The 26,048-nt window shown below is 32.9% G+C and overlaps 1 protein-coding gene and 1 pseudogene across 2 annotated transcripts in view; one reads left to right on the top strand and one right to left on the bottom strand.

Annotated features, from left to right (window-relative positions):
• LOC143076548 (uncharacterized) overlaps nucleotides 1–20,666 on the top strand; it is an 87,062-nt gene extending 66,396 nt beyond the window's left edge. Inside the window, exons 1-2 of one of the 2 annotated variants that reach the window (XM_076252373.1) lie at nucleotides 18,236–18,353; nucleotides 18,875–20,666. In XM_076252373.1, coding sequence (XP_076108488.1) covers nucleotides 18,878–20,548 — 1,671 coding nt within the window. In that variant the 5' untranslated portion in view covers nucleotides 18,236–18,353; nucleotides 18,875–18,877 and the 3' untranslated portion in view covers nucleotides 20,549–20,666. Of the gene's footprint in view, nucleotides 1–18,235; nucleotides 18,354–18,874 lie in introns of those variants that run through there. The other variant, XM_076252374.1, reaches the window with a different exon arrangement.
• Nucleotides 1–26,048, bottom strand: part of LOC143076546 (lysine-specific demethylase 2A-like) — a 47,045-nt pseudogene that overhangs the window by 18,738 nt on the left and 2,259 nt on the right.

The raw sequence follows: 26,048 nt of genomic DNA, 5'->3' as shown, positions 1-26,048 counted from the left end.
ACATCCATAAACTTTCATATTGTGTATAGTATTTCACTAAAGTATATTACAGAATTATTTTCTAACGTATAAAACACCAGTTTATCAAATTATTTCAATATTTTTTCTATCTTTGAAAAAAAACTAAATTCAAGCGCTGAAACAGTGTTTTTAATTTTGCATCTTAAAGGTTGTGTATTTTGTGAAAATTAGTATCTAGTTATAGATAAACACATATTGTGTATTTGCAAAGTCTAGACAGGGCAGTTATAACACAAAATATACTATAGTCACACGAGGCGAATACGAGGTTTAAAAAAAAATGAGTGTAAAACAAAGTCAGTTTGGTTCATTTTTTTTTAAACATTTTTTTAGTGGGATAATCCTGGTAAAAAAGTTAACTCATTAATTTTTTAAGGGAAGGATGAAAAACTATACAATGCAATGCCAATTTTCTAATGTTGTAATTCAAAATCAGTCATGGTCCTTATATAACTTTTAAAAGTGACACACAATAGCTCAAGTATTCATAAAATAGAGACATGAATCAATCTCTTAGTCATCATATGCGGATTCAGTACGCGTATTAGCATTACAAGACACTTCCCTTTTTTATAAGAACAACTTCGGCGTAGGACAGAGTTTGTTCAAAGCAAACACAGTTTTTGAGTACAAATGCTATCTGGAGCGTAAATACCGTCATGCTTCGGTCAAACTCGTCAGATATAGTCTTACCTTTGCATAGGAAACACAAAAGAAATGTGAGTACAAAGTTTCGATCAATGTTAGTGACCCATATTCCCATATGCATATGCATGATGTATCTGCACTGCCAATCCAAAATGTAATGGGGCGAACGTTGCTACAGAAACGATTGATTTTGTAATAGCCATCCATTTACGAATTTTTGTTATCTTTAGGGACAATATACGGTTCAGAAGCGCCTTTGTGTTATTTTTATCAATTAACTAACAAATGAACTTTTGAGCCTAGGCTCCGTGTTGAAGACCGGACCGTGACCTATAATGGTTTACTTTTATAAATTGTGACTTGGATGGTGTGTTGTATCATTGGCACTCATACCACATCTTCCGATATCTATTAACAAGCTATGCATTTCCATAGAAATACCAAAACGAGGACATAGCTCATAAGAGCACTGGTGGCAGGGTGAAGTATTTGTTCTTCTTTTAATGTATCCTTAATATTTTCAGACACACCTTGGTGTAATTCTGAAAGTCTTAACATAGACTTCATTTTTTTTGCAGCAGATATGGCATCCCCTAAATTGAGTTCAGAGCTAAACTCTTTATTTCATATCCCTTGGCCCCACTGTGTCTGAATTGTAAGGTGTCACAATATCAAGTTACATGTAGTTCTGGAGTTTGGCAGTTTGGTAAGCATCAGAGACAATCTTGGGTAAAATTGATCGGTATATATAGAGGATGTGCTACATGAGAAAGGCTTTTTTTTTATGGAAGAACAAATCACATCACTAACAATCGTTATTAATGAACTGACAGCAAGTTCAAATTCTAATTTTTCAGTAACTGTTTTACTTAATTGCACAGGTGTTGACTTCAATAAGTACTTGGTTATGCATGGATAAATGATTACCCACATCAATAAGCACAACTTAAAAGACTGTCAACACGTTTAGAGGACTCAGTTTTGCGTAGTTTTCTGTTTTTTTTTTAAAGGTTTGTCTTTTACACAAAAACCCTGTTTTCATATCCAAACTACAAGGAAGAAACTGAGCGCGAGATCGTATAAAAGAGTCAGGTTGTGAGGATACATGTCGATCAGTTTGATCACATGTATGGATTTCTGTTGTTTCTAATTTAAAGTTTTCCAAGGGTGACTGGGGAAACGAAATGTGGTCACTTGGTATTCTCCCGACCGGCAGTAAAACGGAGTGGGGCGTCCGTTTGGCTGTGCGGAATGTATCAAGTTCGCAGTCACGTCCGGTCAGAATGGGGACGTTAAGTCCGATGCCTCTTGTAAAGGGAGTGTCACGTTCTTTGCATGTTAAAACCCTTGCATCAACTCTTTGAGGAGTCCGAAGGTGGCCTGTTGCAATGGAAAATTTCTGTCCCAATCCAATATACCATCATTTTCCAGTGGCAGTCTAAATTTTCCCGATCATCATCCCAAATGGCCTCTATTATGACAAAACCTACCTATTATTTTTATTGTTAGCTTGTTCTCGTCCTGAACATGCATGAAATATTTGTCACTGGACGTTAAGCAACCAACAATCAATCAATCTAATTTAAAGACGCACCAATTTTGCCTTCTGGTGCAAGTCTCATAACATCACTGATGATTCGCCCACAGAAAGCAGAATATTAAGAGAAGTTGGTTTTAGCATCACCTTGTCACACACCAAATCTCTGCGAATCGTCAATAGTACTTTCCCCCGACCACTTGCATGCATATTAATTGCTCTGAGGTTAAACATTGACATACAATGTATTTTCACACAATGTCAACTATAGTCATTATCCGGAAAAAACTCTTATCCGAAGGATTTGGTTAACTTTTATATAAAGTCAAAATTTTATTAACAAAAATATAACTTATTTACAGAAAATACACGAAAGAACTACTATATATATTCAAATCACTCAAAAATAAATTAACTTCTCCTACAAAATCTACATAATCACATCGAAACTATCAAATTGATGGTGAAGGAAAAAATAAATGGTGGAGCTGACTGACGGATAGGAAGTTTCCGTAATTAGAAAAAGGTACAAATGATGTTTTTATTTTTGAGTTTTTGACAAAATTGTTTGAAATTTGCCCAACAAAATTTGCATGCAGTATCGCAATAATATGTTTTGTCCTCTCAAATGTCAAATACTATTTTTGAATCTTATGTTTTCTCGTTTTCAAAGAAAAACGCGTTAAATTTTTACCTAAAAAACAGCTAACTTTAAGTTTGAAAGTTTTACTTGGAGATGGTATTATATTAATGTCTTCATCATTCCGATGATCCTTGATGATATGTGCATAGAAATTATTTACGAAAATAGCGGGAAATTTAATCACAAAATATATTTTTGGATTTTAAGGTAACTACCCAAAACCGTAAATTGTGGGGAACCCCCATTAAAGGGATAAAATACAAAAATGTGACCATAGAAACTTTTTACGACCCGACGGAAATTAAAATATAGATATTATTCTATCATTTAAAACAATTTGCAGCCGTGTGTTATTCCGGACCATTAAACTCGTTAACTAGGCGTCTTTTTCGATGTCAGTTGCAGTACTAGTAGTACAGGCTGTAACATGTAAAAATAATAGCTATTACAAATCAAACAGGTGGCATTGTGTGGTAGTACAGGCTGTAACATGTAAAATAATAGCTATTACAAATCAAACAGGTGGCATTGTGTGGTAATACAGGCTGTAACATGTAAAAATAATAGCTGAAGAGGCCTTTTTTTAGCAGGACCAAAGCAAATAGAGAAATTAATATATAGCGGGAAATTTGGGTAATGACTTTACTTTTTCCTAATTTTGTGAATGAAAGGAACCACGAAATAAGAATGCTAAAAAATGAAATATCAGTCAGATTTGGTCCTTGAAATCATAAAAGGAGAAGGTTCACGAAGGGTTAAAATTGGCCCTAAATTTTTGATGTTTTTTTTAAACGGGCCAAAAAATTACAAATTTCACAAAGAAGTACTTGTTATAATACTATTAAGACAAAAACATATTTTTCTGGCACCTTCCTTGACAATTTATGAAGCTATGACCCCTTAAAAAAACATTATTTGTATTTTCAGGTCAATTTTGGTACTTTTTCCCCATAATTTCAATTGTTTTTGGCATAATTAACCATGGCCTCCATCCACGATCCGAAAAGTTTTTATATTGATGAATTCTATATAAAAAATGGAATCTTTTGGTACCAACACATTCTGGATCGTAGGTGGCGGCCAATGTGTTTCTTAAGCTTTTAGGTCTGAAAATTGCACAAAATCATCATATTTTGACAAACTGTCCAAAATGGGCTTACTTTGGAGAATATTATGTACTTTAATGAGAAGAACTGATGTATCTAGCATTAAGATTTATGAAATAGACCCATTTATGAACCAAATTGGGACCTTTATGGTGTTTTATGATAAAGTTGATATTTAAGACCATTTTGTGCCATAAGTGAACCTTGTCGTTTGAACTACATACAATTTTGGCCATTGTAACTTGATTGGATGAATCACTGCTGCCATTTATTGTTTCCAGTTTACAATTTAATCAAAGTGTTATAGCACTTTAAAAAGCATTTGCTGTCTATCTAAAAGAAAATGTAAAAATGTTTATAGTTTCGTTTAAACTGTTTTCCACGAAACTTAAATACATTTGCTCAGCTTTCGCTATACTTACAGAAAGACACTGCTTGCTTTTACAACATTGCTTCATTCTGCCTGATCCACCAAACTTCTTCATATCTTTACAGAAATTACATTCCCCACAATCTGACCGTGTGCATGGTTCACATTTCTTACATCTTGTTCTCCGACGACGCACAACCTCCGACTTTTGTAATTTTCCCTTTGCAGCCTTGGGTGCTTTCTGTCCAGTGGAGGTATACTGTTTTTTTGGTTTGATAACCTGTAGCAGAAAATAAAGATAAATTAATACTGTAATCTTATATTTTATTTTAATTAAACATCATTATAATATATTAATTGTTGCATATAAAGTTAGAAACCCTTACCCTTCTAAGGATACCCTTTTTCATGGGGTTTGGTATTGCAAATTAAACTTAAGTTTTGAGTATTGTTGATATAAAATAAATGGTTTTTTTCCTGTCAGGGGTGGTTTTGATTGATTTCATTGGTGAACTGTCATCGGATCTCTATTTTCAAATCAAGTAAGGAATATTTTGAACCTGGAATAGTCACATGGGCATAGTTTTGAATTCTGGAAAATTGATAAGAAATGTAATGATATTTCCTTAAGAAATAACTAACTACGGTAAATTTAGAAATTATTGCATGCATTTATTGTTGAGATTTTGTCATTTTTGACTAAAATGCACGATTTTGTTATTATAAATGTTATAGTCAGGACCACCAAGGACTAGAAGCACTCAGATAACTGATTTCTTGTTGTTAGCTTAAAGTCCAGTGGCAAATATTTCATAAATAGTCAAAATGATCACTTATACAATATTGCAGTGTAAAGTTTTATGACCAAGAACCCTGCAACTATTTATTTAACATTACAGTGTAAATTTATCTACCAATAAGTTTAATAAAAACATCAGAAGTAAAACTTCCATGAAATTTTCAGGGGTTTTATATAAATCATTTAAGTAAGATTTTATAAAATTTCACATTTCTTTTAAATCCATATTCCTATATGATTGTCTGATGCCAAATAAATGAGGAATATACATGGGACAGATGATCCCCCCCCCCCTTTTTGGCATATAATGTTAAAGGAATATAACTCAAGAACTGTAAAAGTGACGCTATTCAAATTTGTTCTTGATCTGAGTTTTGTTGAAATGAGCATTGTGTATACGTTTCAAAACATTTAGTTGAGGTAAACTTTAGTAAGAGAACCTTAATGGAAAATCAAGCAATTTTTCATTTGTAACATGTGTAAAGGGAGGGGCACAACTCAAGAACATTAAAAGTGACACCACAAAACATCAAAATTGATCTATATATTGTGGTAATAAGCATTGTGTATAAGTTTCAAAACAATTGGTTGAGGCAAACTCAAGTTAGAGAACAGAAACCAATTTTGGGACGCAAGTATGGACGGACATACAGACGGACAAGGGCTACGGCGGGGGCATAAAAATGTTCAAGTAGAATTTTAATTAACCACTTAAGATCTTATGTAATTTCCATCATATATACTCTCACCTTTTTTGATGGTGGCCAATAAGTAATTGCCTCTCCTGTGATTGCAAGCTGTGCATTGTCTTGAAGATGGTCTATTACCAATTGCTGCAACAACACACATTACTAATTAACTTGGATAGTTTAAAAGCTTCAAAAACTTTTAAGTTTAACAAGAAAATGTTCAAAATTTGTTCTCCTCTTTGTCAAAAATAATCAAGATGACAAGCTTTCATTAACTATTTGAAAAAATACAATTTCTTTTCCGAAAAACCTGCAAAATTATCTCCCTTTTGAAAATATAATCTTTATCAAAAGAACAACAGTTAATTTAATGCCTTAAAATTTTATAATGAAGGTACATGTATAACAATAATTAATGAAACAGCAACCTGATAACTTAAAAAGTCACTTGTAAAGAAAATGTATATGTTATATAGTTAATTTTATTTTATTTATATTTAATTCAATATAGTTTAAATCATATATTAAAATAAACACAAAACAAATCAGTCGTCTGTTGGTCAAGTTTTTAACTAGCCAGGACAATATCAGGGTGATGGATTTTCTGGAATTGATGTTACTTAAACTTGCATAAAAAGATCATCTTCAGACACAGAGAAAACTGACATTATCAAATGTAAACTTTGAATTGAAGTTTGTAATTCAAACATTTTTTTACAGTGGGAAAAGAAATTGACATGACAAAATAGGGCTACATGTTATAGAAAATACCTTTATTGCAGGTTTGACTGTATGCAAAAGAAGTGACTTTTATAGTGGGTCTCATTGAGGTCTTAGTGCAACGTGGAATTGCTGATTTTTTGTAAGCGTGACATGTGAAAGTCAAATTATTGTGCCATGAAAACGGGAAATGAAGTCTATAGGGACACAGGAAATTACAAAAAATTGAGAATTGCTTACATACATAGTGTAAGCGGGATACGGTAATCTGACAAAACAGTAAGCGGAATCCTGGATCAAAACCCAACAATATGAGACCCCCTTTATAGTAGGTTTCACTGTATCTTGATATTCTGTTTTCTTAGTAACTTACCTTTGCCTCTCTGAGTACACCCTCAGGATCAATCAGATCTTTAGGGATACCTTTCTTAGATGGAGGTAAGTCTTCCAACCATTCAATCATTTTTTTCAATCCTTTTATCTCCCACTTGGTTAAATGAACATTCTTACGTTCTTTTTTCGTTCGTCTGAATTCGATTGATCCTGCCGAACTATTTGAATCCTCATTCATTTTCAATTTGCTTGCTTTGGAAGTTATTTCTTTTGATACATTTGAAAAATCAATATCACCATGGTGACCAGCAATATCATCTGGTCTCTCGTATATTTCAGTGTCTGCAGAACTACAACTATCAGATGTAGATTTCCGAGGTGATTGTTTCAACTTTATTGCCGATTTTTCATCATCAGCGGAAGGAGATTTTTTCACACTTTGGTGGTCTATCCTAGTGAGTTCTATTTTGATACTTTTTGAAATATTTGAAGTTCCAATTTCCGGAGAATTTTTTGATTCCATTTGTCCATTTTCTTGTGAACATCTTGACGAGGGTCTAGAATCATCTTGACAATCTGGTTTCTCGTCCTCCTGATTCTCAGATGGAAGTTCAATGCACTGCTTCCCTGTCAGACAAAACATACCATGCTATTTCGGCATAAAATGGATATCGAAATTTATGAGGCACCTGTAAATAGAAATAAATCTGTCATAATCAGAATCACAGGTATGGTTGCCAAACTTGTTTAAGTACATGGTATAAAAGTATCAATTTGATTTGTTACAACAAATTCAGGTGTTCTTATTTTTGGCGTTTGAATCATGTCAGGATATACAAATGACTGTGATTTAAAATGATGAAGGTATTATTTTCCTTATTTAAGGAATGACTGTAATATTTTTTCTGTCTATGCAGAAATAACATAAAAAAATTTGGTGCACACTAAATAACGCGTGTAGCGGGTTATTTAACAGTGTGCACCACATTTTTTATGTTATTTCGAATAGACAGAAAAAATATTACAGTCATTTCTTATAATTTAATTCTAAATTCCATTTTAAACCTTAGAAAACCATGAAAAAACGTTAATTACGTCACGGTCACATGACTAAGTTATGTCTATGGGCTCATAACAAAATAACGTCAGCCAATCAGAAGACGCGTTACATCCAAAATTGAATTATATTTAAATAATAAGAAATCAATCCACACATTCAGGTGGGTCGCGGGATTGCCGATTTTTTGTAAGCGTGACTCGTGAAAGTCAAATTATTGTGTCGTGAAAACGGGAAATGAGGTCTAGTGGGACCCGGGAAATGACAAAAATATGAGAATTGCTTATGTACATAGTGTAAGCGGGATATGGGAATCTGACAAAACAGAGAGCGGGATCCGGGATAGGAACTCCCCAATGAGACCCCCATTTAGTGTGTAACCATTGTTCACAATAATTGTTGGCTTTACAAGCAGAGCCAAATACAATGAAAGTCCCAACTATGTATTGGCTTCCGAAGCTATACAAAACCCCTTACAAATATAGATTTATTTCGTCTTCAAGCCATTGTTCAACTACTAAATTGTCTATTCTTCTTACCAGCACACTTGGTACAATTAAAAACCTGATAATAAATTGTTCAAATAAGGCCTTCGAAAATAGTGGAATAAATTACTTTTGGAGTGTCAAGAACTCGTTGGAAGTACTTGATAAATTGCATGCTTATATTGGTGATTTTGAATCTGTTCAAAGTTTGGATTTTTCTACCCTGTATACCACATTGCCTCACATTCTCATTAAGAAAAAATTCACACACCTAATTAAATGGGCATTCAAAAAATCAGAATGTGAATATATATGTTCAAACTCTTTTAGGTCATTTTTTAGTAGCAATAAACAAAAAAACTATGTTAATTGGACATGCTTTGATACTATATATGCCCTTGAATTTTTACTAGATAACATTTTTGTTCGCTTTGGGGATTCCGTATATCGTCAGATTATCGGAATTCCAATGGGGACTAACTGTGCACCACTTATTGCGGACCTGTTTTTGTATTGTTATGAGTTACAATTTATGACAAAAATAAGCAAAGACCCATCGAAACAACATCTGATAAACAAATTTAATAATACTTTTAGATATTTGGATGATATTTTGGCTCTCAATAATGACGACTTCAGTATGTATATTAATGAAATTTATCCTGTTGAACTTACTTTAAATAAAGCTAATACTAACAATGACCACTGCCCTTTTCTCGATCTTGATATCTATATCACTAATGGAAAGCTGAATACTAAAATTTATGATAAAAGGGATGATTTTTCATTTCCTATCGTTAATTATCCGTTTTTAGATGGTGACGTTCCCTTGTCACCATCTTACGGTGTTTATATATCTCAACTTGTACGATTCGCTCGTGTATGTAACAATGTTTTAGATTTTAAGAGAGAAATTTATGTATTACTGAAAAATTATTACACCAGGGTTTTCGATATCACAAACTAGTCAAAACATTTACTAAATTTTATCATCGGTATAAAGACATTATTCGTAAATATAGCTCAACATGCAGACTTTTAATACGTTCAGGTATTTCACATCCAATTTTTTATGGTAATATTCTTTATAAAGCACAAAGGTGTCAGTATTCACCTCAGAAACTTACAAAACCTTTGAATAGACTTATTAAGAAGGGATATAATTACGATACTGTTGTCAAGTCATTAAAGATTGCATATTTTGGCGTTAATATTGAGTCATTGATAAGGTCTTTGCATCGGAACTAAACACATTTATTCTAAAAACAGTTGTTGGCATGACACGGGTTATGTTCTTCTCATATATGTTATGATGGTATGATACTAAACCCCTAACGGGAAGGATTGTGCCTGATGTTCATATGATGAAATCATAATCTTTCAGTCAGTTTAGTTGAAGTCTGGAGCTGGCATGTCAGTTAACTGCTAGTAGTCTGTTGTTATTTATGTATTATTGTCATTTTGTTTATTTTCTTTGGTTACATCTTCTGACATCAGACTCGGATTTCTCTTGAACTGAATTTTAATGTGCGTATTGTTATGCGTTTACTTTACTACATTGGTTAGAGGTATAGGGGGAGGGTTGAGATCTCACAAACATGTTTAACCCCGCCGCATTTTTGCGCCTGTCCCAAGTCAGGAGCCTCTGGCCTTTGTTAGTCTTGTATTATTTTAATTTTAGTTTCTTGTGTACAATTTGGAAATTAGTATGGCGTTCATTATCACTGGACTAGTATATATTTGTTTAGGGGCCAGCTGAAGGACGCCTCCGGGTGCGGGAATTTCTCGCTACATTGAAGACCTGTTGGTGACCCTCTGCTGTTGTTTTTTATTTGGGCGGGTTGTTGTCTCTTTGACACATTCCCCATTTCCATTCTCAATTTTATTCATCTATCATCCTGACCTGAACATGACAAAATCAGAGGATGCAAGGTGCCTGAATTGATCACTTTTATTTATTTTGCCAAAATAGCCTTAAAATAAGCTTTTTATCAGTACATAAATCAAAACACAAAACATATGTAGCAAGTTTGGTTTCACTTTGTTTAGTGATTCTAGAAAAGATCTTTGAAAATAAGTTTGGTTTCACTTTGTTTAGTGATTCTAGAAAAGATCTTTGAAAATAAGTTTGGTTTCACTTTGTTTAGTGATTCTAGAAAAGATCTTTGAAAATAAGTTTGGTTTCACTTTGTTTAGTGATTCTAGAAATGATGCTAAAGTCAAAATAACAACATTTGGTAAGTACCTTCGAGGAAACGATTTGTTTTCAATTTACTTATCTACTATTGAAAAAAAAACCTGCCATTTCCTAGAGAGTTTAAATGTCAAATGTGACCTCAGATGGTGCATACCTGCCAACTGTCACTATTGGTGGAAGGATTTCCCCCCATGTAGATCCCAAATGGAAATTTTAAAAGAGCAATTGTGTCCACAATTTAAACAAAACAATTAATTTTACAATGACTATAGACTTCAACCAGATGCTCCGCAGGGCGTAGCTTTATACGACCGCAGAGGTTGAACCCTGAACGGTTAGGGCAAGTATGGACACAACATTCAAGCTGGATTCAGCTCTAAATTTGGATTGTGATTAAATAGTTGACACAGCATAGGTTTCTGACACAGAATGAATGTGTTCTAATGAACTTAAAATTTTTGTTTCTCTTAGAGCAATTCACTATGCTGTTGAATATTAATCCTCTCAAAAAAATGTTTGAAGAAATTTTCTTTTTTATTTATGAAATTTCAAATGAGAAAAATTGAACCCAATTTTTTTAATCACATCCCCCTTTCCCTTATTCCAAAACTAATCTCAATTAAAATTTCTAATGGAGTTTGCAACAATAACTACTCATTTAAATACATCATAAAATATTCAGATGTAAAAAAACTGCTTGTTATCACTGAATGGTAAAGATTATTTTAATTTATCAGTTGGTAGTAAAAAGTGAATATACATTGTATATTGTATATAACAAAGATTTAAGTTGATTCTGGACAAAGAAAGATAACTCTAATTAAAAAAAAATTTGATATTTCACAATATTGTGCAATTAGATATTTCTTGCCATTGCGCAATACTGTGCAATTGAAAAGACTTGCTATTGCACAATACTTAATATAATAATTTTAGATCCTGATTTGGACCAACTTGAAAACTGGGCCCATAATAAAAAATCTAAGTACATTTTTGGATTCAGCATATCAAAGAACTTCAAGATTTCAATTTTTGTTAAAATCAGACTAAGTTTAATTTTGGACCCTTTGGACTTTAGTGTAGACCAATTTGAAAACAGGACCAAAAATGAAGAATCTACATACACAGTTAGATTTGGTATATCAAAGAACCCCATTTATTCAATTTTTGATGAAATCAAACAAAGTTTAATTTTGGACCCCGATTTGGACCAACTTGAAAACTGGGCCAATAATCAAGAATCTAAGTACATTTTTAGATTCAGCATATCAAAGAACCTAACTGATTCATTTTTTGTCAAAATCAAACTAAGTTTAATTTTGGACCCTTTGGACCTTAATGTAGACCAATTTGAAAAAGGGACCAAAAGTTAAGAATCTACATACACAGTCATGACAGTTAGATTCAGCATATCAAAGAACCCCAATTATTCAATTTTGATGAAATCAAACAAAAGTTTAATTTTGGACCCTTTGGGCCCCTTATTATGTTAGGACCAAAACTCCCAAAATCAAACCCAACCTTTCTTTTATGGTCATAAACCTTGTGTTTAAATTTCATAGATTTCTATTTACTTATACTAACGTTATGGTGCGAAAACCAAGAAAAATGCTTATTTGGGTCCCTTTTTGGCCCCTAATTCCTAAACTGTTGGGACCTAAACTCCCAAAATCAATACCAACCTTCCTTTTGTAGTCATTAACATTGTGTTTAAATTTCATTGATTTCTATTTACTTAAACTAATGTTATTGTGCGAAAACCAAGAATAATGCTTATTTGGGCCCTTTTTTGGCCCCTAATTCCTAAACTGTTGAGACCAAAACTCCCAAAATCAATCCCAACCGTTCTTTTGTGGTCATAAACCTTGTGTCAAAATTTCATAGATTTCTATTAACTTAAACTAAAGTTATAGTGCGAAAACCAAGAAAATGCTTATTTGGGCCCTTTTTGGCCCCTAATTCCTAAAATGTTGGGACCAAAACTCCCAAAATCAATACCAACCTTCCTTTTGTGGTCATAAACCTTGTGTTAAAATTTCATAGATTTCCATTCACTTTTACTAAAGTTAGAGTGCGAAAACTAAAAGTATTCGGACGCCGGACGACGACGACGACGCCGACGCCAACGTGATAGCAATATACGACGAAAATTTTTTCGCGGTCGTATAAAAAGTATGAAGAAGCCAAAAAACAACTTCAAAATATATTTGAAGGCCCCCTTAAAGGTTTTGTAGGACTATGAGAGCCATCTTGCATGCAAAACCCCCATGGGCATTTTGAAAAGTTTGCAGGTATGATGGTGGCCATTTGTAATTTCAGATAAGGTAATAAGGAATTATAAAGGGAGTTAACTTTTAAGCAATTATTGCAGGATTATCTGAAATGTTTACTGTTATACTAATTAAAAGTATATATATATATCAAACATAAGATCATGTACAATAGTTGATCAATGCTGACTTTTGACTCATAAAAAATCTTGCAGATTCAAACTTTTGATATCAATTTTATTAAACATGTGATACTGTGGATTTAGTTATTTTCGTGTGACCAATTTCGTGGAAAACTTGCAAGTTGGTGGATATTTAATTAAGTGGTTTGCACAAGTTTGCATACAAAAGGGAATGTGTCATTTGATGAACATTTAATTTTGTGATTCACTTATACCCACAAAATCCACTAAAAATTACTTACATGTGTTCTGTCCTCAATATCAGACACGGTTAACTGGGTCTCCATGTTGTAATTGTGAAGAAAATTACCTCCAAACACTAGAGAGTCTTCAGGTGTATAAACTCCATGAATCCAACCTAAAAACACATAATAAGTATTATAGGTTATATTGATCTCAAGTTTTATATTTATTTCATTCATACCATTATCAATACGTCAGTAAAATATCTATATATTTAAATATAAAATTTTGACAAATGAGGGAGGAAAAAATTAATGTATGTTTCAATCTTAAAAAAATACAAGATCAAGCATGTGTCTAAAGTTTTTAATATTCACTAAGGTTTGAACATCTTGAAGGGCCCCAACATCTAAATGGTCTAGGTAGTGCATCTCATGGCACAGTGGTTTGTCACCAAAAGACAGACTCCAATCTGTGGTTTGTCACCAAAAGACAGACTGCAATCTGTGTTTTGTCACCAAAAGACAGACTCCAATCTGACTTTTCTATGATAGTCAGTTTGCAATCAACAACCAATCAATAAATCTTACCGCCGGTAGATGATCTTTCTTTGATTACGAATGGTCTTTCTCAACCAACATAAACTGAACTCTTTTCAGCTGTTTTTTTTTTAAAACAGATATCCATTGTGAATTTTTCTGGGAAAGATATCTTGAAACAAACTGTTTGAACTCTTTTTTCCTTTTACAAAATTAATTTTCTTTATTCTATAACACTACTGTCTTACTTGCAATAAATTGTCTACCATTTAAAACCATTAACTGAAATACACATATAGTTTCAGTTTCCATGGTAACTACTTACCTGATGGTATGATGAAAGTGTACCCAGCATGCAATGTAATTCTCTCACATCCCTCAACCTTGTCTGCCAAGAAAATGTCACCTTGTTTCCCTGACAACACCCAGGTTAAGTAGATTTCCATGTTTTTGGGTGTTGGTGGAATTAACCAAAATACCTGAAAACAAAATTATCTTAATCTACTTTGTATATGCTGTTTCTATGCTGTTTCTTTTTTCAATTTTATTTAAGGAAAAACTGTAATATTTTTTCTGTCTCTGAAGAACTAACACAAAAAATGTGGTGCACATTTAATAACCTGTGTAGCTGGTTATTTTAAAGTGTGCACCACATTTTTTTATGTTATTTTGAATATTCCTTATAATTCAATTCTTAATTCCATTTTAAGCCAGAGTAAATCATTAAAAAATGTTGATGACGTCACAGTCATATGACAAAATTATGTATATGAGCTGATGGACAAAACACTGTCAGCCAAAATTGTGAAGAAAATCTTAATATAAAAATCAAAGTGCTTTTGATTGCTATTATTTGACAGTTTGAACTGAATTGTGTTTAATATTAAAGCAATGGAACAATTTTAGACAAAAAAACAATTCAACTAGAGTTATTTCCCTTTGTCCGTAACATTTAAGATTCATTCATGCACCTAATACTGTATCTGCAACTTTTAAAAATACGAAATTTTTAATAACATATTTTATTTATAAAGTATGACTAGATTCAGATTTACATCATTTTATTACACTGATCATGGGCTTTCAAGTAAAAATAGATTTTTTTTTAATTCACAATATTATGAATATTATGGTATCTATTTACAGCATAAAGTTTGTACCTGTTAAAATGTTTAAACCTGCTGCATTTGTTTGCACCTGTCCAAAGTCAGTGATCTGATGTTCAGTAGTTGTTGTGTGTTAATGTGGTTCATATGCGTTTCTCATTTTTTGTGTAGATTACACCATTGGTTTCCCTGTTCGAATGGTTTTACACATGTCATTTTTGGGGCCCTTTATAGAATTGCTGTTTAGTGTGAACCAAGGTTTCGTGTTTAAGACTGTTATTGACCAATATTGATTTACTTTTTTACAAATTGTGACTCGGATTGAGAGTTGTCTCATTGGCACGCATACCACATCTTCTTAGATCTATATAACTTATACTTACTTTTTTCCCATGTAGTATATGATACCATACAGATGTCCCCCCAAAGTCTACATGGAAATCTGTATAACATCCCTTCACACTCATTAAACAATACCTAAAATCATGATAAAAAATGTTAATATATATAATATAAAATGTTATCACAGAGATATGTCTCGCCTTTTTGTTATTTTAAAATTGCAAATGTTGAAATTAAAATAGCAATACTCTAACATGTAAGTTTTGTGAATAATCAAAGTTGATAAACCATGACTGAAGGTACATGGCTACACAATCTTCATGGAAATGGAATATGCCAATGCCAATACAATTGCATACCAAAAACCATTGACTTATCATAAGTCTTTCCCTTTCAACAAACCTAAACACAAACTTGTATACTATGTAAAAGTGTCAGTCAATGAACAATGATGAGGGAGTGGGGCTATATAATTTCCATAGAACAATACTTGCAAATGCCAAAAAAAATTGCATACCAAATATTATTGACTTAACATTAGCAGTCCGTCTTAAACTGATCAATGACAAACTTATACATGTATATAAACTAAGCAAAAGATTCAAAGTCAATAGGCCAAATATTAGCAATGGAACTAAGATGTGCTAATGCTTATACAACTGTATACTAATCAACATTGGCCTACCACTAATGGTACCCATTGAAATGACCTAATCACAAACTTATACATGTACTTTGACCTATAATGGTTTACTTTTATAAATTGTGACTAATGGATGGAGAGTTGTCTCATTGGCACTCATTCCACATCTTCTTTATCTATGATAAAATATAATAAACTCTTTGGAAAGTTGAAACGTAATGTCCCTAATGATAATCAAATGGCAAAATCAAAAGCTCTTGACAACAAGAGTGCACACACTGAAATGTCTCGCGTTTTACTAATCATTGATATTATGTTGATAGACCTCAATATAAAGCTTTATTACAACTGTCACATAAACTTAACATTAACAAAGAAAACTAAACATTGACCAATGAACCATGAAAATGAGGTCAAGGTCAGATGAACCATGCCAGGCAGGCACGTACAGCTAACAATTCTTCCTTACAACAAATATAGTTGACCAATTGCTTATAGTTTAAGAAAAAAAGACTAAAACACAAAACCTTCTCACTGAGCAATGGACAGTGAAAATGAGGTCTAGGTCAAATAAGACCTGCATGATTGACATATAGATCATAAAATATTTCCATACACCAAATATAGTTGACCTATTGCATATAGTATTAGAAAAAAAGACCAACTCAAAACACTTAACTTTGACTACTGAACCATGAAAATGAGGTCAATGTCAGATGACACCTGTCAGTAGAACATGTTCACCTTACAGTCCTTCCATACACCGAATATACTAAACCTATTGCTTATAGTATCTGCGATATGGACTTGACCACAAAAACTTGTTCACTGATCCATAAAATGAGGTCGAGGTTAAGTGTAAACTGTCTGACAGGGATGAAAACTTTGTAAGGTACACAGATACCAAATATAGTTGTCCTATTACTTATAATAAGAGAGAATTTAACATTACAAAAAATCTTAACTTTTTTTCAAGTAGTCACTGAACCATGAAAATGAGGTCAAGGACATTGGACATGTGACTGACGGAAACTTCATAACATGAGGCATCCATATACAAAGTATGAAGCATCCAGGTCTTCCACCTTCTAAAATATGAAGCTGCTGCCAGATCACTCAACCTATGTCGAGCTTTCTGCAACAAAAGTCACAGACTTGACAAAAACACTTGTAACCTTCTTGAAGTCGTACAAATGTTGGTCCACATGCTTATTTTTTCAGAAATAGAAAACTTTTTTTTTTAATGCTAGAAATCCCACTCCTCTTTTTTCGCTAAAAATCATTGTTAATCATTCTAAATGCAACACCACAGAGCAGCTAGTCTAGCCATTGATCAGAACACCAGATGAATTAACCACAGGCACTTGTCTCAGAATTTTTTTTCCCTATATACCGAAACTATTTTTCTGAGACGAGTGCCTGTGGAAGTAATGTCATATACTAAAATCTTGATGAAAAGTTGCCTCCAATTTAAACCTACTTTTGAACTTTTGGGTATTTCATCTTGTCAATTATGTTAGTGGATTCTGTCTGACAATCTTTGTAGTGTCTTGGCCATACTGTATCCACCCAATCCACTTGTCTGACCTACAAAGAAAAAGGAAGGAGCTAGACCCTTTACAATGACCATAAAATACCTTTTAATTATATAGTCATGTAACTTAATCACTGATATTTCAGGCAGTCACTGAATCTTGAAAATGATGCAATGACAAAGGACAAATGAAAGACGGAATACGCATACAAGGCGTATATATATGAAGAATCTAGGTCTTCTACATTTTGAAATATTTAGCTTTATACAATTTACTAATAGTTTATGCTGACCCCAGATATTAATCCCTTTGTTTCGCATACAATGACTTTTGTGGCAGGCAGGGCAACAATGATAACTATTGTGTTTTCTATTATTTTGTTTATATTATTTTCAGGTACATGTTACTGGTGGGTTTTGTTTATAGATTAGTAAAGACATTAGATTAGACATTAGACTTTGTGTTGAAGCCAAACAAAAAAAATATTTAGTCTTATTAATGAAGCTCATTGAAATATTTATTGATAGGATCATGATTCTTAAAATGAAACAAATGTTATTGCATAGAAAACATTGATTCTACATATGGACAAGGTTAAAATCAGAGCAAAATCACACTATAATACAAAGTTATAGCAAATATTTTGTCATCTTACAAATAAGATGAGAGACAAAATATATCCAGATTCTTCCAAAAGATTTTTTTCTATATTTAGAAACATTGTTAACATTGTTAACATAAACCTTTTTTCTCTAATAGAAAATTTAAATCCCACTGATGTCTTTATTTCTAACTTTTATTATTTGGGTCAGTCATATGTTCCACGCCATTTAAATATTTATGAATTATGTGAATCAGATATAGACATGTCCTAAATAACTTCCTGGTTGGTTGACATTGAAGAAATGGTGATAGAGAACTAAACTTTTGTCATAACAAAATCAACAGGTATTTGGTTAAATTATTAGTTATTTTATTTAATGACTAGGTATAAAATGCAGAGTAATGTGTATGTAACCTATGTCCATACATTGTAAAAATATGTCTTATTGTTCAGAGGAGTAAGTTGGGTAAGGTCCTAAAATGGCCCCCTTTTTTAGCGTAAATTTCAAGTTAGGATTTATTGAGCAATATCACAATAAATTTTAGCTTATACATTGATTAGATAAGAAATAAACCATTTTGTTGAAAATTCATATTCCTGCGTTTTATGATGACGTCACAAGTTGTACTAATATTATATTTCCACGAAAAAATCATTGGAAATAGGCAAATTTTCATAGATTATTGGACAGGAAACATAGAGATCATACATTCGTTCATTGTCATGTCCATAAATCAGTGTGTTAGTTTTCTCCTTTGAATTTTTTTACATTGGTCATTCCTGGCCAAGTATCACCATCCATTCACCATTAACTATTTGGACCTCTACAAGAAAGCAAAATAATTTTTATCTTTGAAATTTCCAGGTCATGGCATCCAGTAAACCTATTCCATGTGGACCTTGTATAGAAGGAAAAGTAAACACTAAAGCTGACATCTGGTGTTACAACTGTGATGAAGGATTGTGTTCAACATGTTCTGGTCATCACAAAAGATCTAAGTTGTCACGTGATCATAAGATTATTGATATAAAAAATTATAAACCATCTGTCCAAGCTATTAGAACAGAATGTGACAAACATGGTCAACAGCTTAACTTGTATTGTCCCTGTCATTTAATGCCTTGCTGTGATCAATGTATATCCATAAGTCATTCAAAGTGTACCGGAATAAAAAGTTTAGCTAGCGTTGTGGAGAAAACCAAGATTGAAAAATCTAAAGAATCTGTAGAGAAAGAAATTAACTCCATCTCACAACTCTTAGGTAAAATTGTAAATAACAAATCACAAAACATTAAAAGAGGAGAACAAAAATATGAAAGCATTAAAGAATTTATTGTGAAAATACGCAATGAAATAGATAAACATTTAACCCACCTAGAGAAGAAGATATGCAATGAGGCAGATACCATCCTGAATGAAGAAAAATCAAAGGCAACAGATTTAATTGCTGAAATTGCAGAAAAACAGAAAAACTTAAAGAAAATGCAAGACCAGTTACATACAGTCATACCACATGCCTCCAAACTCCAATCATTTCTAGGCATACATCAGATTGAACAACAAGTACATCAATGTCAACGATACATAGATGATCTGAAAAAAGACGACAGGGCAAAAGAATTTACCATCAAAATGGAGAAAAACAATGAAGTAGAAAAGATAATTAAAAAGTTAGGATCCTTAGGAGAAGTAACCATTGTTAAAACAGACATGGATTTGAAGAAAGAGACAGGTGTGAGAAGGGAAGCACAAGTAGAATCACAAGAACAATCAAACATAAACAACATGACCATGAACATTGAGAATAAGATACAGATCAACATGGGGAAGCAGATAAGTGACATTATTTGTCTGATGGATGGAAGACTTATACTAGTCGAATGGGGTGACAAAGTTAGCCTACTTACTCCTGATGGCAATAAACTACTGAAACAGTTACCTATACCTGGTAAAGCTTTGAGTGTAACACAGATCAATCAGGACACTATAGGCATAACTTATCCTAGTGAGAAAGCCATTAAGATCTTCAATATGGAGAATGAAACAGTAACCGAAGTTATCACATTAGACAAACAATGCTTTGGATTATCATCATCAGATGATTCTTTTGTTGTAGGTTTGGATAACGATGAAATCCGTATTATAGACTTAGAAGGAAATACACTGAAGTCAATACAAGTTAAGAGTGAATCATACCTGGGGAACCTTGTTTACTGTAACGACAGAGTAATCTATAGTGACTATGATGGTAAAGCAGTATACTGTGTTGATCAATCAGGTAAACATATCTGGCAATATAAACAGGATTTATCAGGACCATATGGACTTTGTACAGATACTTATGGTAACATTTTTGTAGCAGACCAGGAGTCTCAAAGAATAATAGTTATATCAAAAGATGGAAAGGAGAGTAAAGTACTACTAAGTGATGGACTGAAGTATCCTAGATGTATTTGTTTGAAACAAAATGAGTCTTCAGGTTTTATATGTGATTACAGTGGCAAAGACTTGACAAAATTCAATTTATCTTCTGGATAAAATATACACTAAGCAGTCAAATGATTTTACCTGACTTTAATACATGTACTACAAATAACAACTTGCTATGTCTATTTATTTAGTATTATACAGAATCAGTAAACTTATTTGTTTTTTGTTCAATTTTTACATAAATTAGGCCCTAGTTTTCTCGTTTAAATTGTTTTAAATTGTCATTTCGGGGCCTTTTATAGCTGACTATGCGGTATGGGCTTTTCTCATTGTTAAAGGCCGTACGGTGACCTATAGTTGTAGATTTCTGTGTTATTTTGATCTCTTGTGGAGAGTTGTCTCCTTGGCAATCATCTAATTTTTTATACAAGTTGAGTCTGGTATCAGTTATTTTGGAACATATCCTGTGTTAGATCACTCAATCATGTTCATAATTTTAAACATCTATAATTCTAAAATATTGAGGTACAATTGACAGCTGGTATGATGTTACAACAGAGAATCAAAGGATTCAATGTTAAAAAATATGAATAATGTAGGACAATGGCATTGATTAAAAATAACACCACTCCCGTCCTATTATTTTCCACATTTTACCCCTAGTTGGAAAATTGACCCAGCTTCAAATTTTAGGGAGGTCAATTTTCTATATGTCACCAATAGTTCACATCGTATATGTCACATGAAGTTTTCAGTTGTAGTAAGAAAACCAGGATGGATTCAAACAGTAGTTTGAAAGCAAAGAAAACTGTGCACCTTATAATTGCATTCATGACTGAATCAGATGATAATACGGATACATAAAATGTAGGCTAAAACATCCTAGTAATTCTTGTCCTTTAGGTTTAAACAAGTTTGGCCACCCTGAAATGTCTTATAAATTAAGGAGATGTGGTATGATATAATGAGACAATTATCAATCAAAGTTGCCTGCTTTTTCTCAAAATCAAGTAATAATGAGGGGGTGAAGGTCAAGTGAACCCTGCCATACAGACATACCGTACAAACATTCCATTCAACAAATATAGTTGACCTTTTGCTTAATGTACCTGAAAAAATAACAAAACCATGACAAAATCATTGAGAATTGAAAAGGAGGTCAAGGTCATAAGCACTCTGCTAGACAGACATGTAGATTTAATAATTCTATACACCAAATATAGTTGACGGATTTCTTAAACTACCTGATTAACTGAAAATGAAAACTAGAGGCTCTAAAGAGCCTGTGTTGCTCACCTTGGTCTATGTGAATATTAACAAAGGAAGCAGATGGATTCATGACAAAATTGTGTTTTGGTGATGGTGATGTGTTTGTAGATCTTACTTTACTCTTACTTTATTAAATAGTCTTGCTGCTTACAATTATCTCTATCTATAATGAACTTGGCCCAGCAGTTTCAGTGGAAAATGTTAATAAAAATTTACCAATTTTATGAAAATTGTTAACAAGAGGCTGTCACAATGACAGCAAACCGGATTTATTAACATTTATTTGTGTCCTGGCAATATCACAAGAACCATAACTGATGAATGCTAAAAGTGAAAATCGTCAATATCAAATTTGACCTCCATTTTGTAGTCAGTATCAACATATTAAAATTTGAAAAGCTTAGATTGAAGGGTTCATTAGTAAATGCAACAACGTGAATGGAAACGCCATTTTACGATCTTTCAAGAACCATAACTCCTGAATGGTAAAAGTCAAAATCGTCATTATTGAACTTGACCTCTATTTTGTCATCAGTAACAACAAATAAAAATTTCAAAAGCTTTGGTTGAATGGTTTATGAGAAAATGCACCTACATAACTGGAAACACCATTTTTCAATCTTTCAAGAACCATAACTCCTGAACGTTAAAAGTCAAAATCGTCATTATTTAACTTGACCTCCATTTTGTCATCAGTAACAACATATTAAAATTTTAAAAGCTTTGGTTGAACAGTTCATGAGTTAATGCACGGACAACATTTGATTGCCGCCCGCCTGATCACCCACCCGCCCGCCGTACATCCCCAAATCAATAACCGACATTTTTGTCACAAAAATCCGGTTAAAAACAGCAAAATTTCCTTAAAATTACAGATTCAGGCCTAGGGCAGCAACCCAACAACGGGTTGTTCGATTCATCTGAAAATTTCAGGGCATATAGATCTTCACCTGATAAACAATTTTACTCTGTCAGATTTTCTCTAAATGCTTTGGTTTTTGAGTTATAAGCCAAAAACTGCATTTTACCCCTATATTCTATTTTTAGCCATGGCGGCCATCTTGGTTGGTTGGCCGGGTCACCGGACACATTTTTTTAACTAGATACCCAAAAGATGATTGTGGCCAAGTTTGGATTAATTTGGCCCAGTAGTTTCAGAGGAGAAGATTTTTGTAAAAGATAACTAAGATTTACGAAAAATGGTATTAATTGATTATAAAGGGCAATAACTCCTATAGGGGTCAATTGACCATTTCGGTCATTTGACTTATTTGTAAATCTTACTTTGCTGAACATTATTGCTGTTTACAGTTTATCTCTATCTATAATAATATTCAAGATAATAACCAAAAACAGTAAAATTTCCTTAAAATTGCCATTTTAGGGGCAGCAACCCAACAACGGGTTGTCCGATTCATCTGAAAGTTTCAGGGCAGATAGATTTTGACCTGATAAACAATTTTACATGAAAAAAGTAACATTGACCACTGAACCATAAAAATGAGGTCAAGGTCATATGAAACCTGCCAGACAGACAGACAGACAGACAGACAGACAGACAGACATGTACACCTTACAATAATTCCATTGCTTATGGTACACCAGAAAAAGACTAAACCACAAAACTAAACATTGTCGAATGAACCATAAAATAATGGTAAAGATCAGATGAAACATTTTACACATTAAATCCTTCTTTACGCCAGATATATGTGACCTATTGCCTATAATACAGTATCTGGGATACAGACTTGACCACCAAACTTTAACCTTCATCACTCATCTATGAAATGAAGATAAGGTCAGGTGAACCATGTCTGATACATGTATAGACGTATAGAGTATATTACTCATAACAAGTGAGAAATTCACATCCCCAAATTCCAAGCCATTACTGAACCCTGAAAAAGATGTCAATGAACAAATGACTGAGGAACTTCGTAAAATAAGGTATCTGCATACAAGTTATTAAGCATCAATGTCTTTTACCATCTGAAATATTTAAGCGTTATACTAACAAGAGTGCACACGCTGAAATGTCTCTCTTCTTTACTAATCATTGATACAATGTTGATAGTCCTAAATATAAAGCCTTATTACAAGTGTCACAAAAACTTAACATTAACCAAGAAAACTAAGCACTGACCAATAAACCATGAAAATGAGGTCAAGGTCAGATGAACCATGCCAGACAGACATGCACAGGTAACAATTCTTCCATACAACAGATATAGTTGACCTATTACATAAAGTATAAGAAAAACAGACCAAAACACAAAATCTTAACTTTAATTACTGAACCATGAAAATGAGGTCAAGGTCAGATGACACCTGCCAGTTGGACATGTACACCTTATAGTACTTCCATACACAGAATATACTAGTCCTATTGCTTATAGTATCTAAGATATGGACTTGACCACCAAAACTTAACCTTTTTCACTGATCCATGAAATAAGGTCGAGGTCAAGTGAAACTGTCGGGCATGAGGACCTGACAAGGTACGCACATACCAAATATAACTATCCTATCACTTATAATAAGAGAGAATTTAACATTACAATAAATCCTAACTTTTTTTCAAGTAGTCACTGAACCATGAAAATGAGGTCAAGGACATTGGACATGTGACTGACGGAAACTTCGTAACATGAGGCATCTATATACAAAGTATGAAGCATCCAGGTCTTCCACCTTCTTAAATATATATCTTTTAAGAAGGAAGCTAACACCGCCACTGCCGGATCACTATCACTATGTCGAGCTTTCTGCAACAAAAGTTGGCTTGACAAAAATTCAAGTCGTCACATCCACTACAGGATTATTATCCCTATGTCTTGCAGTCACAGGTGAGACAAAAACGGCTACTAACTCACATGACTTAGTAGCTGTTATATAGACTTTAATGTAACAGACTTTTAACTTACCAGAGCTGGTGATTCCACATAATTCTCTAACTTGGTGTGACTAAATTCTAAACTAATGACATTCAGCAACCTTGACCTTTCTGTATTCTCATAATACTGGACCCAGTCTCTCATGGACATCTCAATCCCTTTCTGTGTATTTACATCCATAACATCAAGCATCCTCCGACTCCCTGCAAATATATAATAATCAGTAGATTTCAAAATGTGTCAATTTAGAAATACCTGTATTTTTTTTACTGGTAGACATAAACTGTTCATTTTTATGGTCTAACATTGATTACCTGTACAAAGATATTGTGTAAAATCTCTGACTGATGAAAGACAACATTAAAATTCTTTATCCCTACTCCTGTTTTAATGCAACGGCTCAATCTTTCTCGTAAATTATCTTTTTTTTAAGTTAATCTTAAAGGCTATCTGTAAACATGATAAATGTGCATTGAATCGGCCGCTTCGACAATTGTTTTGACTATAAATTATACAGGTCAAACATATCTCAGTGTTTTTTTTACTTTTTCAAAGGAAGACTCTGAAACCAGTGTAAAAGGACAGTTTTCTCCATCAGCAGTATATAAATTTGATTTTTTTTCTTTATTTTACACAAAATATTAGTTTTACATGAAAATAAATGTTTAGCTGGTCAGTAATATTGTCAACTTCAGATCCAAATATTTTGTTTGTCATAAGGTAGATAACTCTGATAAATTTTCAGCTTAAACAAGGAAAAGATAGTTTTAAAGACTACATGACCTTTTATTCAACATCGAGAAATATTACAGTATTTTAAGGATTTTGCACAGGCAAAAAATTCATAATTTTTTTTTCATGAAGGAACAAAGGAATAGAGTACATACCCACACACTGCTTGACATCACTGACTTTAAAGTTCTCACTTGGTACCCTGAAAAATACAAAATATACAATGACAAATGTATTTATATTATCAACTGTTAAATTTTAATGTCAGATCAAAAGAAAGTTGTATATGTTAATGCCTTATATTGGTCAAGTTGTGTTGTTGGGTGGCCAACTAACTCTTTTACAAGTCAATATACATTAACAATTAGACCTTGGTTTTCTCTTCTGAATTATTTCACACTTTTTCATACCATTTCTTTTATACCTTATAACATATGATACAGTATGGGTTTTGCTAATTGTTGAAGGTCGTAAAGTGACCTGTAATTTTTATCTTTGTCCTGTGATCTAGCATAAATTTGATGGATAGTTGCCCAATTTGCATATATATATATATGTGTGTATTTATACCCACCGTAAACCTAGACCACTCTTCTCATGGAAAACAATTGGTGTCTCTAACCCATGTTCTTGTAGATACTTTACAGTAAAATCTGAAAATAAAAGATAGATTGCATCCACTATCCACCAAGTTTATACTTATCTGTTCA

This window comes from Mytilus galloprovincialis, chromosome 5 (assembly GCF_965363235.1).
Source record: "Mytilus galloprovincialis chromosome 5, xbMytGall1.hap1.1, whole genome shotgun sequence".
In the NCBI taxonomy this organism is placed as follows: domain Eukaryota; kingdom Metazoa; phylum Mollusca; class Bivalvia; order Mytilida; family Mytilidae; genus Mytilus; species Mytilus galloprovincialis.
Note: the sequence above shows the minus strand (reverse complement) of the source record. Positions and strands in the feature narration are given on the sequence as shown.